Here is a 15,684-nt window from a genome sequence, read left to right as displayed (position 1 = left end):
AGCTCAGCGGCAAAGCGCCTGCCTGGCAAGCGTAAGGTCGTGAGTTCGGTTCCTGGTACCGGAGAAAAACCAAAAAAAAAAAAAAAAAACAACAAAAAAAGGTAGAAGGAAGAGCTGGGTCTGGAGGCACATGGCTGTAATCCCAGCATTTAGGAGGCTGAGGCTGGAGGATTGCCATGAGTTCCAAGGCCAGCATGGGCTACATTGAATTCAAGGCCAGCTTGGACTACACAGCAAGATCCTGTCTCATAAAGTAGGAGGAAAAATACCAACTGTCAGTGAAATAGAACATGTACATGTAACAATTTCCAAGTAAAGAGTCATCCCGGGACAATATCAAAATTGATAAACCCTTAGACTGATTAGATAAAAGCATGTTGCTGTCTTAGTGACTGATCCCATAAATTGCCAGACTAGAAAAAAGGACTAGATCCCAGTTTACTTTAAAAGCAGCATTACCCAGCTACCAAAACCTGTTAACATTACAAGGAAAACTAATAACTATCTTCTGCTATGAATATAGAGAAAATTCCCAGACATCAGCTACTTGAGAGGCTGAATCAGGAAGATTGCCAGTTCTGGGTAATATAGTGAGACACTGTCAAATAAGAGGACTGGGGACGGAGCTTAGTGGTAGACACATGCTCAAGGGTTAGGTTCAAGCCCCAGCACATACAGAAAGGCAAATCTAACAGTGTATATCAAAATACATCATTTGGGTTTATTGCAAAAATACAAGATTGACTCTGCTGGAAAACTAATCAATGCAATTCAAGTAATTAATTTAAAAGGAGAGTGGGTGTGATGGTGCATACCTGTAATCTCAGCACTGGGGAGCTGAGGCAGGAGGATCACAAGTTCGAGGCCAGTCTGAACTACGCAATGAGACCCTGTCTCAAAAATAAAAGAGAAAAAACAACCATTTAGATAGATGCAGAAGCCGGGTGTGGTGGTGCATGCCTGTAAACCCAGCACTCAGGAGGCTGAGGCAGGAGGATCGTTTTGAGTTTGACACTAGCCTGGGCTACAAAGTGAGCTCAGTGCCAGCCTGAACTGCATAGTGAGACCCTGTCTCAAAAAGACAAAAAAAGCAAAAAACCATTAGAGTGTAACTCCCAAGATTTTATATATCACTGGTAAAAAGTGAATTTAGTGTACACAAGGCCATGGGTTCAATCCCCAGCAACACTGCAAAGAGAGGAGAAAACAATTTTGAAAACCAAGAATAAGGGGCTGGGTGTAGTTGCCTGTAATCCCAGCACTCCAGCACTCAGGAGGCTGAGGCAGGATTGCTGTGGGAGTTCAAGGCCAGCCTGAACTGCATAGTGAAACTCTTGTCTCAAAAAGACAAAAAAAAAAAAAAAAGTGCATGACTTTAATAAAAAGTATCAGTAAAAGCCTTACAGTAGTAAACTTCCCAATAAAATATTGAAATCTTTGAGATGAGTGAAACAAAGATGTCCACATCCTTTCCTAGTCAGTATGATAAACCAAGAAAATGAGCCAGGCATGGTGGTGCATGCCTGAAATCCCAACACTTGGGAGGCTGAGGCAGGAGGATCGTTGTGAATTCAAGACCCACCTGGGCTACAAAGGGAGCTCAAGATCAGCTTGAATTACGTAGTAAAAAAAAAAAAAAAAAGTAAAAAAGAATGTGCTGATAGTGTGATTGTGTACAAAGATGATCCAAACATGTCTACAAACTTAGAATTAATAAGTGAATTTAGCATGGTCACAGAGTACCAAAGAAAATCAATTATGTGTGTACATATAAAACTAAATAGAAAAATGAAGCTTCAAAAATGGTGTACAATAAGCTTAAGTTAAGTAGCTAGAAATAGATACAGCAAATGGTGTAGAGAACCTCTGTTTTTTTTGTTTTTTGTTTTGTTTTTGGTTTTTCTCTGGTACCAGGAACCAAACTCACGACCTTGCTCTTGCCAGGCAGGTGCTTTTGCCACTGAGCTAAATCCCCAGCCCCTTTTTTTTTGGGGGGGGGGAGAACCCCTGCATTGGGAAAAAAAACATGCTGGAGGGAAATTAAGACCTATATAAATGGAGATATGTGTCATCTCCATGGATAGGAAAGGACAATAGCGTGCCAATTTTTTTCAAATTGATCTATAGGTTAAACTCAATTCCAAGTAAAATCCTAGCAGTTTAATTTTTGTGAAAATTGACAGGCTGATTCTAAAATTCGCCAAAAATGCCAAAGCAGCCTTAAAATTTTAAAACATAGGCTTAACTGTTCCCAGATATCTTCCTTTAATTTTAAATCTCCTTGTAGACATAATTTAAAAATAACACATTTTGTTTTTGCGATCCTTTATCAAAGTTTTGTCTTGGTATGGAATATTATACCATTTGTAGTCTTTATTTTAAAAGCTTTCTATCATTTTCTTAGGGTTTTTTTAATACCTCACACACTTAGTAAGGTGACAGGGATTGGAACTTTTATTACACAAGAATGGCAGAGTGGTTATATATTCTCTGGTCTCTGATACTATATATTCTAGCTTTTAATTCTGTGTGTAGTCTCATAATTAGAGTTCTTAGAGGGAATTTAATATTTTAAATTACCTTTTTTTGACTACCATGAAGATACTTTATTTCAGAAGTTTAAGTAGTTTGGCTGGGTAACCTGGGGAACTGAGCTTGGATTAGCCAGGCTGAATATCCTAACAGGTGTCTAAGATGGCACAGGGTGAAGAGGGCCTAGGCAGGCCTGGGTGGCACTGTGAGAGTTCTGTGGTTAGGTCTCCAGTACTCTCAGTACAGCTGCTGCTTCATTTTAATTTAGACTTCTAGACCTTTCCTGGGCACAGTTCCCAGAAAGTCCCTCTGCTGCCCTGATTAGATTTCTGGATCTGTTAATAATAGGCAGCTGAGGGGGAAGGGCCAGGAGTTCTGCAGAAATAGGAATTACCAAACCAGATGGCCAGTTCCTGTGCCTGGGGCCCTGTCTGCTTCCTTTGGATCTAACGAGAGTCCTTTAGAAAGCATACATTCTTTGAAGCCATACTAACCTTGTTAAAGTCTCCAAGTCCTCACCCCCAGAATCCGAACACTCAGCCTGAGGAGTAGTGGTGTGAGAATGCCAAAACACACTGTAATGTTTGAGATCGGCACTCCTAGAAAGTCCAGGGTAAGTGCTGACACGTTTGACAGATCACCCCAAAGGGAAGGTTTGGCCGCATTGAGCTGATAAGGCTCAGGGCAAGGCAAATATATATAGTCTTAGAGTTAGGAGTGGGATAAAAGGGGGAAGGATGAAGCTCAGAAAAAAGATTATGCTGTCAGGTGGGTAGAAATGGGAGAGCTAGACAAGCATATTAAGTCAAATCTGAAACTGCCTTTTACATTTCAGTTCACCCCCTACTCTTCCTATTCCCAGTGATGTCCTCCCTTTTAATAATTCCCTTCCCTTCAAACTCTTTTTTTTTTCCCCTATCAAAACCTACTCCCAGTAGCTGGGTATGGTGGCATGCACATGAATCCCAGTACTTGTGAGGCTGAGACAGGAGAATCACCATGAATTCAAGGCCAGCCTGAATTACCTAGTGAGACCCTGTCTCAGAAAACAAAAGAACAGGGGCTGGAGATTTAGCTCAGCAGCACAGGGCCTGCCTGGCAAGCACAAGGTTGTGAGTTCGATTCCCGATAGTAGAAAAAAAAACAAAAAACAAAACAACAACAACAACAACAAAAGAACAGAGGAGTATGGTTAATCTAACCTAGGTAAAAACTATTTAAGACCATTAATGCTGGTCATAGTGGTATATGCCTATAATCCCAGCATTGGGACATTCAGTAGGCTGAGGCAGGAATACTGCAGCAGGTTCAAGGCCAGCCTGGATGGTAGTGAGTTCAAGGCCAGCTTGTACTACTAAGTGAGACCCTGTCTCAAAAAAAAAAAAAAAAAAAAACAAAGGCTTCAAAAATTTCTAGATGCAAAATTAAATCCTTTCATTGTAAAATATAGCACAGATACAGAAAACTATAGAAGTATATATATAACTTAGTAAATGATCACATAGTGAAGAACCCTGTTAGCCTTCAGGACTAGAAACAACTTGGCCAGCTATTCCAAAAGCCAGGTGTATGTCCTCATCCTGTCACAATTCTTCCTTATGGTCATCATCTAGTAGGATTTTATTTTAAGGCAGCTATGAATAGTCACTAATGGTAGAATATTAGGCAGTTGAGGGATGTTTGGAGGGTGGGGCGGAACCACAAGAGCCAGCCAGATCTTAGACACTAAAAATCACATTTCACACAGCCGGTTCCCTCAGTGCCTATGGTTAAAATACACCTTTCTGAAAAAGGATTCCAAGGATTCCACAGAAGTTCAAGTAGAGGGCTGTGCCTTGTGCCTCAACTGCTTGTCATTCGCTGGTCCAAAAAGAGCCATACACACACAGCTTTCCCAAAGCAGAGCAAAAACAAATCCAGCTTGCAGAGCTATGGGAGTGTTGAAGAGGCTGGCTGTCTCTGCTATGAATATATGCGAGTATAAATCATCTTACAAACTTCTCTGCACCTGGGTTTCTCATTGCGAAGTATGGGGTCATGATACAGTAAACCCTTTATACTCCCCTATTACCCTCCTAATGTGGCCCCCTTTCCTAATCTTTGTTTCTGTTTCCGCTGTCTAGTCAGTCGCCCTTGTAAGGAGTTCATTATTTTCCTTACCTAATGACTATCTGGCGAGTCTGTACTTCCTCCCCTCTGGATTCTTATACACCATGAGCCTCCTTCATCTCCACCCTTGCCTCTGTAAACATAGATGTATGTCCTGGCACTGAATGCATGCTTGTAGAAGGAATGAATGAATGTAAAGGGAGAAAAAATGAGTTGTTTCCCATTCATGTGTGCACTCTTCAATATTTAGCAAGTGCCTTAAATGTTCATAGATACTGACCCAACCCTTGACACTGGATCATTCCTCCCCTTCCTTTCTCCTTATCTTCCTCCTTTCCCATCCTACTTCTTTCTTCCTTTGCCGCGCCACTGAATGCCTTACAAGGTAGGACACAGATACACATGGGCATGCAGAAACAGACACTGTGGAAAGCAGCCAGATGAAATGAGGGCAGAACCAGCCACCCTACTTGCAGAGACCCACCGGAATGAAAAGCAGTGATTCACGGAGCACTGCAATTCAGATACTCCTTGAGTTTCACTTTGAGAGCTACTGCAGGATCGGGGTCAGTTGGGGATGTGGGGGAGGGTGGACATCAAGGTAGAGGGCTTCCAGGCTTCTCCCTAGAGATTCATTGCCAGTCAATCCCTCTCCTTAATCCCCTCCTCTCACCTACCCCCACTTCTCTCACGTGGACCAGTGTCCTGGGCCTTTAAGAGCTGGATGGGCTGGACTAAGGAAAGAGCTTACACCTCTCCCCACCCGGCTCCTTCCCTTTGCTTGTAACCCTGCCCGTAATAGAAGCAAACTGCAGTAGAAGAGGGGAGGAAGCAAGCAAGTGCACAGGAGAAAAGGAGCCAGGCTGGGCGCCTCAGCCCACAGCGGAGAACATCGCAGAGCCCGGGAAGCATAGCTCACAGACACAGGACTGCTATCCTGTCCATCACGGTAAGGGCCTGGCAGCTCTGGCTAGCCTCCTCTCCGTTCTGATCTGACCTGCCTGCGTCCTTAGCTCTGTCCTCTAGGTGCTTATGTACCCTGATCAGTTTGTTTCCTAGATCCTTTCCTCACCCAAACCGCTCAGCAGAACTCCTCCTCCTGGTTCCTCAGCTTTCCTTCTGTGACAGTTTTCCTATCTGTGCCAATCACCCATTGCTTGTTTGTTTGTTTGGATTGTTTTTTGGTCCTGGGAATTGAACCAGTGGCTTCTCACTGAGCCACATTCCCAGCCCTTTTTATTATTTATTTATTAAGTGATTTATTTAATTTTTTGAGACAGTGTCTCACTAAGTCTCTAAGTTTCCCAGACTGGGCTTGAATTTGTGATCCTCCTGCCTCAGCCTTCCTGAGTGCTAGGATGACAGTTGTACACTACCACATCTGGTTTCACTCACCCCTTTAAACATGTCTCTGGGGAAGGGCTGGGGATATAGCTCAGCAGCACAAGCATGGGCCTGGCAAGCAGAAGGTCCTGAGTTCCATTCCCAATTTAAAAAAAATAAAAAATCTGAAAACAAAGATGTCTGTGGGGGTTGGGATATAGAACAGTGGCACATCGCCTGCTTGGCAAGCACGAGGTCCTGAGTTCGATTCCTGGTACACACACACACACACAATAGTGCTAAAGATGTCTCTTAGCTGCCCAGGGCCAGGAGTGCTAACCCTAGCCACTCCTTAGAGGTGAACCTGCCCTCAGTGAGGGAAGAGAAAGAATTGGAGTAGACAGGCTTTAACATACATTCATTAATAGATTGTTGAGGGTTACCAAAGGAGGGTTGGCTAAGACCTTGGGGAGTCAGGAACTCCTAGTAATAGTTATGAGACTTCCTTGGGTGAGCCAGAGTTCCAGTCCTGTGCCTTGTTCTCCTGCTTAAAGATCCAGGGTTGGGGCTGGGGATTTAGCTCAGCGGCAAAAAGCGCCTGCCTGGCAAGCGCAAGGTCGTGAGTTCGGTTCCCGGTACCGGAGAAAAACCAAAAAAAAAAAAAAAAGATCCAGGGTAGTTTCTTGGTACACTAAGTGCTGTACTATGGGACTTTAGATTACAATTTCCTGATCTGTAATAAGAGAGTTTAGGATTTCCCAGACTCACCTGTACCAGGTGTGCTTGTTAAATATTCTTGAGCCCTATACTTGGAATATTTGATTTGGCAGATTTTATGGTGGGGCTAAGGAATCTCTGTTTTAAGGTAGTCTTCAAGAAATATTTATTTAGTCATGAATCTTTAGATTCATGTGCTGTAAAAGAGCCTTCAAACTCTTAACATTCTGAGGGCTATGACCTGTGACCAGAGCCATTCTGTCCCCTTTACACAAATCAGGTTAAGCATAATCCTCCCTAGTAGCAAGAGAGCAGACAAAGTGATTTTCCTTCTTGCTGTTCCTTAGAGAGAAATGAGACTCCTTGAGTCCTACTGTAATGCCACTGGCATCAATGTTGACACTAGCAAAGTCCAACTCTAGATGATATGAAGCCACTTAGACATTAAGGGCAAATCTTGCTCTGTAGCCCCAGGCTAACTCCTAATGTATGTGTATTTTCATATCTGTATTAGAGAGGTAACTGTATCCTGAAGATCTCTGTGTATGTCCAGGAGTGAATATTTAAGAACCAAACTTTCTTACTGTCAGTTTTCATCCTCTATACCCTTGCCAGCACCCCTACTCCCAATTGTTCCCTCTCTTCCTACGGTGCCTACATCAGCTGTGACTATTCTTCCTTTCAGACAGCAGAACACCAAGACCTAGAACACTTGGGTTCTCGCTTGCATTCTCTGGATATTTGTTTGATCAGTCTCCTAGGATACAGGGAAAAGAGGCTGAGCAGAGGAACATGCTACTGAGTGTCCAAACCCAAGTGTCCTCCCTCCTGGACCACAGTCTCAAGATCCTCAGAGAAGATGGGAATGAGAGACACTGGGAATTAGTGGAGGAAAAGGAGGGAAGTGGATGGAAGAGATGGTGGAGAAAAGGGATGAGAACAGGAGAATAAAAAGGATGACCTAAGTAAGCAAAGAGAAAAACAGAAAGGACTGGGAGAGAAAAGTGAGCTGGGAAGGAAGGGAAAAGATGGATTCAGGGTAAGCTGGGGAAAGGAAAGAAAGGGGAAGAAAGCAAAGCTTGTTGGTGGGCTAAAGGAGAACAGAAATGATGAAGAGAGACAAAATGTGATTGCTCCCGATGGATTCCTAGCCTCTCTTTAACCTGTTTCCCAGAGAAGACTGTTTCTAAGGCAGAGTCTTGGCATACTCTCCTAGGTGATTGGATGGAGACCTGGGTTCTAGTTCCAGTTTTGTCACTCAGTGACTCTGGCAGGTCAGCCAATCTTCCTAGTCTTTGATCCTTTCTGTATGAAATGAAGTCCAGCTTTGTCATTATGTATCTCCCTGAGTTGACTGAAGCTGGCAGATGTCACCTGGATACAGGTTTAAAATAGTGGTTTGGGAATTCAGTCAGGATTAGATTTTTAAAAGGCCTAGCCCTGGGGTTGCAAGAGTTTGATAAAAAAGGGAAAAATAATTTTCTAAGAGTGGTTTAAAAGGTGGTAGTTTCCACCGGGGATGGTGGCACATGCCAGTAATCCCAGCACTTGGGAGACTGAGGCAGGAAGATTGTTGTGAGTTCAAGTCCAACCTGGGCTGCATAGCAAGACCCTGTCTCAAAAAAAAAAAAAAAGAAGCGTTAACCTCCAAAATAAGGATGTCTAGACACTTAGGCTTTGTTCTCAGGTTTCCTGTGTTTCAGGACATCATTGTGAGACTTGGACATGGGTATAATGGGAGGTCATTCTTTCTTCTGCCAGGCAGGCCCAAAGCCTGTCCCATTGTACCTGTGTCCCAGAAGGAGCCGCAGTTCAGAAAGGACCAAAGGCAAAATGTTGGCATGGGATATTAGGTATTAGTCCCACGCCAACCTTGCTCTGCTAACAGTGTGAAGACCCAAGAAATCTGAGCTGTGTTACTTTCTAATTCATTCTTTGGATAGCTTCTGCAAGCCTCATATTCTAAACTCTGCATCTCCACCCAGAAAAGGAACTGCTGTTGTCTCTCAGGAGGCACTTTTGGTCCCTTTGTCCATCTAGCGGCTTGTTCTGGTCTCACCCAGGCACCCATATTCAGCCTCAACCAACAAAATCTTGGAGCTGTCACAGGATTGTTTTTCTGCCAAGAGACTACTTCCCAGCCTTCCCCTCTCATTCTGTTATCCCTTTAGAAAGCTTTCTCTAGACCCTGGAGTCAGGGAAGATTTTTTTTTTTCAGTGACCCTCACGTTCTGCATGAGAATTTAGTCACTCCTAAATGACTTTAATACCATCTTTAGAGAGATAGGACTCTAATATCCCCTATCTGTCACCTCAGACAAGTCACATCAGACTTATGCTTTATTTTACTTTATTTATTTAATTTTTGGAACTAGGAATCGAACTCAGGACCTCATGCTTGCCAGGCAGCGCTGTGCCACTGAGCTAAACCCCTAGCCCTGCTTTTTTATTTTAAAATATAGGAATTAACTATAGCTGTTTTCATGGAATACTAACTGAATGATTGCTTTCCGGATTTTCAAAAATTTTTAAGATGTTCTCCACTATCAAAGTTTAAACTTTTTAATTAAACATAGCATGTTTCTATGCAAGTGTAGGTCCTTTGCTTATGCAAAAATTTAAGTTTCATGTCTCATGAGCTTTCTTAGTTTTAGTACCATGTGGTCAGGAGGTCTGCCCACTAACTAGGCAAAACTAGAATCAAAATGGCCACATATTAAATCTAGTTCTCTTTAAGGAAAGTTTGTTGTTAGAGGCCAGGACAGCTTAACCAGGTTCTAAATTAGCATATATTTTAAAAGATGTACCCTTTTTTGGTAGGCAAACTTCCAAATGCAGTTCTGCGATTTGTGTAATATTTTTTTCCTTGTACTGAGGGCCTTTGCACTGAGCCACATCCCCTTTTTTATTTTTTACTTTAAGATAGGATCTTACTAAGTTTCCCAGGTGATGGTGCTCAAACTTGTGCTTCTCCTGCCTCAGTCATCCAGAGTGCTGGGTTTATTTTATTTTATTTTATTTTATTTTATTTTATTTTATTTTTGGTTTTGGTTTTTCTCTGGTACCGGGAACCGAACTCACGACCTTGCGCTTGCCAGGCAGGCACTTTGCCGCTGAGCTAAATCCCCAGCCACAGAGAGTGCTGGGTTTACATATGGAACTACCATGCCCAACTTAGTGTAACTTTTTTGGTCCATTAAAAACTGAGAATAAATCAGTAGTGGTGGTGTATTCTTGTACTCCTAGCACCCTGGGAAACAAAGAAAGAAGATTACAAATGAACAAGACCCTGTCTCAAAAAAATAAAAAAGGTTGGGGAATGTAGCTCAGTGCAAAGACCTTGGATTCAGTCCCCAGTACCACCCACACAAACAAACCTGTGAAAATAACTGTTATGAAAAAGAATATAAGGCTGGGGATCTAGCTCAGTGACAGAGTTCTTGCTCAGCATGTGTGAGGCCCCAGGTTTGATCCTCAGCACCACACAAGAGGAGGAGGAGGAGAAGAAGAAAAAGAACAGAAAACATGCTTTATCATGTGAATGTAGAAGAATATAATTAAGTGTTGCAGAAGAGACTCAAATACTCTTGCCCAGCCCTTCAGGCTTCCCTACCCCTTCAGGAGCTGGACAATCCACATGGGCGCATGGACAAGAGTCCCAGAAGAGGGAAGCTGGGATGATTCCACCCGGAGAAGAGAAAGCTAAGGTGTGGAGAGATTCCAGGTTCTGAAAGGGGCTGGCCAAAAGATGGTAGTTCCCAGTAATGAGATGAGGCGTGAACTCGGTGTGGAAGAGGTTGCCTAGTGGGTTGTAGGGTAATGGGTAGCAAGAGGGAAGTTGGCAGATGGCCTGATTTAGCCCTCTGATTAGCCATGGGAAACAACAGAGGCTCTGGGATCAGACATATCTGGGTCCTTAATTCTAATCCTTATGTCATTTGAGACAAGTATCTTAGCCTCTCTAAACCTCAGAGTCACAGACTCAAATTAGAAGTAACAATAGTTACAGACTGTATAGACTAAGAAGATGCCAGCCTCTTTCTCTTGGTCCCTAAATACCCAAGATTCACACAAGCTCTATGCTCCTTCCTTTAGGTGACTCTGGCACCAGCTAGTGGAGCAGTGGATGATGGCATCCCTTATACAAGACCGTAAGTACCCTTGCAGAAGAAGAAGGGCAGGAGGCAGCCCAGGGAAGGGAAGAGGGCTGAACCTGGATTCCAGAGCTCCTTCTGGGCCCTCTACCCTACCTGCTATCTCCCTAGTCCCTACTTCTCCTGGCACAGGGCTGACCACTGATCAGGACCTGCTGCTGATGCAAGAAGGCATGCTGATACGCAAGGTGAGGTCCAAAAGCTGGAAGAAGCTAAGATACTTCAGACTTCAAAACGATGGCATGACAGTCTGGCATGCACGGCAGGCCGGGGGCAGTGAGAAGCCCACCTGTGAGTGTCCTGGAGAGCTGGGGTGGGCACGTGGGTGGGTAGGTCCCTGAGGAGGCTGGCAGCCTGAGGGCAGGGGAGGTACCAGGATCCCACTGATCTCAGGCCCTTTGTGGCTGTATCTGAGCCTGTACAGATTATAGTCTTTATAAGGCTGTTGTGAGGATTAAATTAGTTTTTCCATATAAAGGATTTAGATGAGTGCTGGCACATAGTAAGGCTCAAGTCATAGAAAAAAAAAGGGGGTGTGTGTGTATGTGTATTACTGCAGAGTGAATTAGATACTTAGCTACATCCCCAGCTCTTTTTTTGTTTGTTTTTGTTTTTAGAGACAGGGTCTTGCTATATAGTTCAGGCTGGCCTCTAACTCACAGTGATCCTCCTACCTCAGCCTCCTGAGTGCTGGGATTACAGGCATGTGCCAACATGGTCCATGGCCAGCCCCCACCCCTTAATGTTATTGGAGACAGTCTCACTAAGTCATCCAGGCTGGGCTCCTCCTCAGGTTCCCAGAGTGCTGGGATTACAGGTGTTCACCACAACTGCTGGCTCACTGGTTAAATCTTATCGTTGTTGCTGTTGTTGTTATTAGACAACCATGATCAAACAAACAAACAAAAAAGACCATGATCTCAGACCTCAGTCTTCCAGATTAAAGCTCTGGCTCTGCTACTTTCTTGCTGTAGGATCAGATTAAACAGTACCTGCCTAGTTGGTTACAGAGATTCAATGAAATAATGTATAAGGCACCTAAAATGGAATCTGATTAATCAACATTAGCCATTTAAAAATATATCAGAACAGTGTGGATTCTGTTGACCAAACTATGATACCTCTAAACATCTGATAGCTTAGTATGTGTGGTGGTACATGCCTGGAATCCCAGCCCTTTAGAAGCTGAGGCAGGAGGATCACCAAAAGTTCGAGGCCAGCCTGAACTACTTAGTGAGACACTGTATCAAAAAAAAGTTAAAATTAAAATCTGATCACAAATCGCAGAATCTTAGCGTCTGCTTTACACACATACTCAAAGATCATGATTCAACCCACTCCCAGCTGAGGTAAGGGGTAGAATTTCTCTGGCTCCTTCCTAGACATTTGGGAAGAGAAAACCCTCAAACCCTCAAACCTGGGCATATACTGCTTTGTTGTAATTGCTTCTACCATTCAAATGTGTTTCAGTTTGTCATCTCTATCAGTTCTTTTGTGATCACCATTGAGACTAGCCCTGGAAGGACCTAAGACAAGGACACTGGGGAATTAAATTCTTTTGTTCTATTGTCACACTGCCAGATGGTGGCTGGAAGCCACATCTAAGCACTTCTAGCATAGGGCCCCTGCCATGGTGCCTATGAAAACAGCAATGACTTTGGACTAAACTCTAGGAGTCTGCATCTCCATGCACTAATGCGTTTTAGGACTCAGCCTATACAGCTTAAGGTTCCATCTCTGCATATCTTCATGCTGGTCTTTGCTTCTTAACCCCTGCAATTTGTTGGATTCCCTTCCTTAATGTTCCCACCTGCTTCTTCTCTGACAGTCTCAATCTCTGATGTGGAGACAGTGCGGAAGGGCCATGATTCTGAGTTGCTGCGCAGTCTGGCAGAGGAGTTCCCACTGGAACAGGGCTTCACTGTTGTCTTCCATGGTCGCCGCTCCAACCTGGACCTGGTGGCTAACAGTGTTGAGGAGGCCCAAACCTGGATGCAAGGACTGCAGCTGTTGGTAGACCTTGTTACCAGCATGGATCAACAGGAGCAGCTAGACCAGTATCAATGAGATGGAGAGCCAGGGTGGGGACTGAGTGACTTAAGGAGCCAGATGCTGTAGCACTGGGAAGATGGAAAAGCATACAGGGATAGGGAGGCCCAGGGGTCCGCATGCTGTGTGGGAAGAGGCACCTCAGGCTCTGAGGTTCTTAGGGTTCTGAGGAAGAAATGGATGCTAAGGAGGGAAAAGATGTAGCCAGGCAGGCCGAGTGTGGTGGCGCACGCCTGTAATCCCAGCACTTGGGAGGCTGAGGCAGGAGGATCGTAATGAGTTTGAGACTAGCCTGAGCTACAAAGTGAGCTCGAGACCAGCCTGAACTGCATAGTGAGACCCTGCCTCAAAAAGACAAAAAAAAAAAAAAAGATATAGCCAGGCAGAGTTTTGGCATGAGGACTTCAGGATGGGAGAGAGGGAGAGGGAGAGGCTCAGGAGCAGACAGATAGATTGCTGCTGCTGCTGAGAGCTCAACAGAAGATCTTGGTGGTATTAACTGCCACAGAGATGGGAAGGAACTCTTTAGAGGGCTCTTGGGTATAGTACTTCAGGATTCCTGGATTGTATGCCACTTCATTCATTCATTCATCACCACAAAGCAGGATGTACCAAGCAATATGCCAAGTTTTAGGGTACAAAGATTAATTAGACACAGAAATTGCTTTAGTAGAGAGGATGGAATTGTGTGACCTAAGTACCAAAGGAGTGTTATGATACTTAGATTATTCATATGCATTCAAAGGAAGAAAGGTAATTCATGAAGTGTTCTGAGAAAGCTTCAGGGAAGAAATAACATGAGAGCTGGCCTTAAGATCAAGTAGTATTTGAACATGAAGAGAGGAAGAGTAAAGTTCAGGGATAAGAGAATGAAGATCAGGACAGAGTGGGATGTCAGAAAGCAGGGACATTAGATACAAGAATGCTGGGTTGCACCACATCACAGAGTAAAGATCTTAACTTCTATATTAAGGAAATTGGAGACAGGGAGGTCTGTTGCAGGGAGGTCTGCATGTGCCTGGGCCCTGCAATGACAAGATGGATTGGTGCTTGGGAGAGATTATTTTAGGAGCTCTGTGGAGAATGGATTGACATGGGAGAGAGGCTAGACGAGGAGGGGCAAGATATGAATGAATGAACACACACACGCACACAGTGCTTTTGCCTTGACTCAGAGTTGGATGGCTGAGTGACTGGTTCCAACGTGGAGATAAAAACCAAGATGGTCGGATGAGTTTTGGAGAAGTTCAGCGACTGCTGCACCTAATGAATGTGGAGATGGACCAAGAATATGCTTTCAATCTTTTCCAGGTGAGTCTACTGGGGAAGCCAGAAGGCCTTTGACCTTTATCAGGAACATTCATTTGTTGAATCCCTGCTGTGTCTTCTAGCACCATAACAGGCAAAATAGGAAGTATGGGGAATGATTCTTGCCATTCAGTCTTGTTAGAAAGATGAATCATAAATCTTTGAAAGATAAACAACAATACATTGTTATGTTGGACCTCAAGGAGCTTTCTATTCCTGGCCAGAATTTTGTAGGTACATAATACAAAACCCTCACAGGAATGTGAATAAATAGGAAGAAGTATATTCTGACCTTTTAGGGACTGTTATGATATATAAAATTTTCTTTAGTAGCAAATGATATGGCAGAAACTTTGCTTTTAACTTACTGAAATGGTTTCGTCTATGAACGGGAAATGTCAGGAGTTCGGCGGGTGGTATTATGGAAGCAAGTTTGAATTTGTCGACAAGATTGCCCTTACATGGCAAGTGAAAGTCATAAAATTTCCCATTAAAGTGTCTATCTGCTCTCTCTTAACCTCTTGTAGACAGCAGACATCTCCCAGTCTGGGACTTTGGAAGGAGAAGAATTTGTTCAGTTCTATAAGGCATTGACTAAGCGTAATGAGGTACAGGAACTGTTTGAAAACTTTTCGGCTGATGGGCAGAAGTTGACCCTCTTGGAATTTGTGGATTTCCTTCAGGGAGAGCAGAAAGAAAAAGATAATGCTCCTGACCTTGCTTTGGAGCTCATTAACCGCTATGAGCCTTCAGACAGTGGTAAGGGAAACTGGGTGGAGAGGCACCAGACATGGGGGACAGGGTGGGGCCATAATTTAAAAGATCCAGAGAGAAGTAATCTTCTGCCCAACTTCTATCTTGGGAGAGGGTGAATCCACCTCTGGCCTGTCACTCTGTTTTGTTTTGTTTTTTTTTTTTCCTCCGGTACTGGGAACCGAACTCAGGACCTTGCGCTTGCCAGGCAGGCGCTTTGCCGCTGAGCTAAATCCCCAGCCCCTGGCCTGTCACTCTGGCACAATCATCTCATTTAGCCATTCCTCCAGAAGGAGAGCAGCCATTCCCTGCCCAGACAAGACAGGGGTCTAGAGGACCCCACTTAGTCCTCTTTCATTAATTATATTCCTGGCTCATAATCTTTACTTTTGGGAAATTTTCCTGTTACCAGCTTTGTCTTGAGTGGAAACAGAAAAATCCATGGTCCTCTTCTTTAGTGGAAATGATTCCTTTTCCTCTGGGTCCCCTTCATAGTTCCTGCTTGCTGTGCCTTTAAATGCTGCCTCTCTGCCATTTCCTGGGATTTCTCCAAATTCTCTAAGTGGTTCCTGAGTCTCTAAGCCCCTGAACCAGAAATCTTTTCACTGCTGGGCTGAGGAGATGATGAGGACAATTATTTAGCATTTAACAAGTGCAGCAAAAATACATCTTCTCAGTCCTTGTATTTTCTTCCACTCTGCCACTTTGTTGTTTTTTTTTTTTTTTTTTTTTTTTTTTT

At 43.8% G+C, this 15,684-nt stretch overlaps 1 protein-coding gene across 12 annotated transcripts in view; it reads left to right on the top strand.

Moving 5' to 3' along the window:
• The first annotated feature begins 3,915 nt into the window (after window positions 1-3,915).
• The window catches only part of Plcd4 (phospholipase C, delta 4), a 37,754-nt gene continuing 25,985 nt past the window's right edge, over window positions 3,916-15,684 (top strand). For 3 of the 12 annotated variants that reach the window (XM_013519918.1, XM_013519917.1, XM_013519913.1), the window contains exons 1-7: window positions 5,218-5,590; window positions 10,303-10,388; window positions 10,777-10,832; window positions 10,968-11,126; window positions 12,664-12,892; window positions 14,066-14,195; window positions 14,720-14,951. In XM_013519918.1, coding sequence (XP_013375372.1) covers window positions 10,808-10,832; window positions 10,968-11,126; window positions 12,664-12,892; window positions 14,066-14,195; window positions 14,720-14,951 — 775 coding nt within the window. In that variant the 5' untranslated portion in view covers window positions 5,218-5,590; window positions 10,303-10,388; window positions 10,777-10,807. The other 9 variants (XM_013519920.1, XM_013519925.1, XM_013519922.1 and 6 more) reach the window with 7 other exon arrangements.

Source organism: Chinchilla lanigera, unplaced genomic scaffold, assembly GCF_000276665.1.
Source record: "Chinchilla lanigera isolate Chin_1 unplaced genomic scaffold, ChiLan1.0 scaffold00052, whole genome shotgun sequence".
In the NCBI taxonomy this organism is placed as follows: Eukaryota; Metazoa; Chordata; class Mammalia; order Rodentia; family Chinchillidae; genus Chinchilla; species Chinchilla lanigera.
This window is presented reverse-complemented; position numbering and strand designations above follow the sequence as displayed.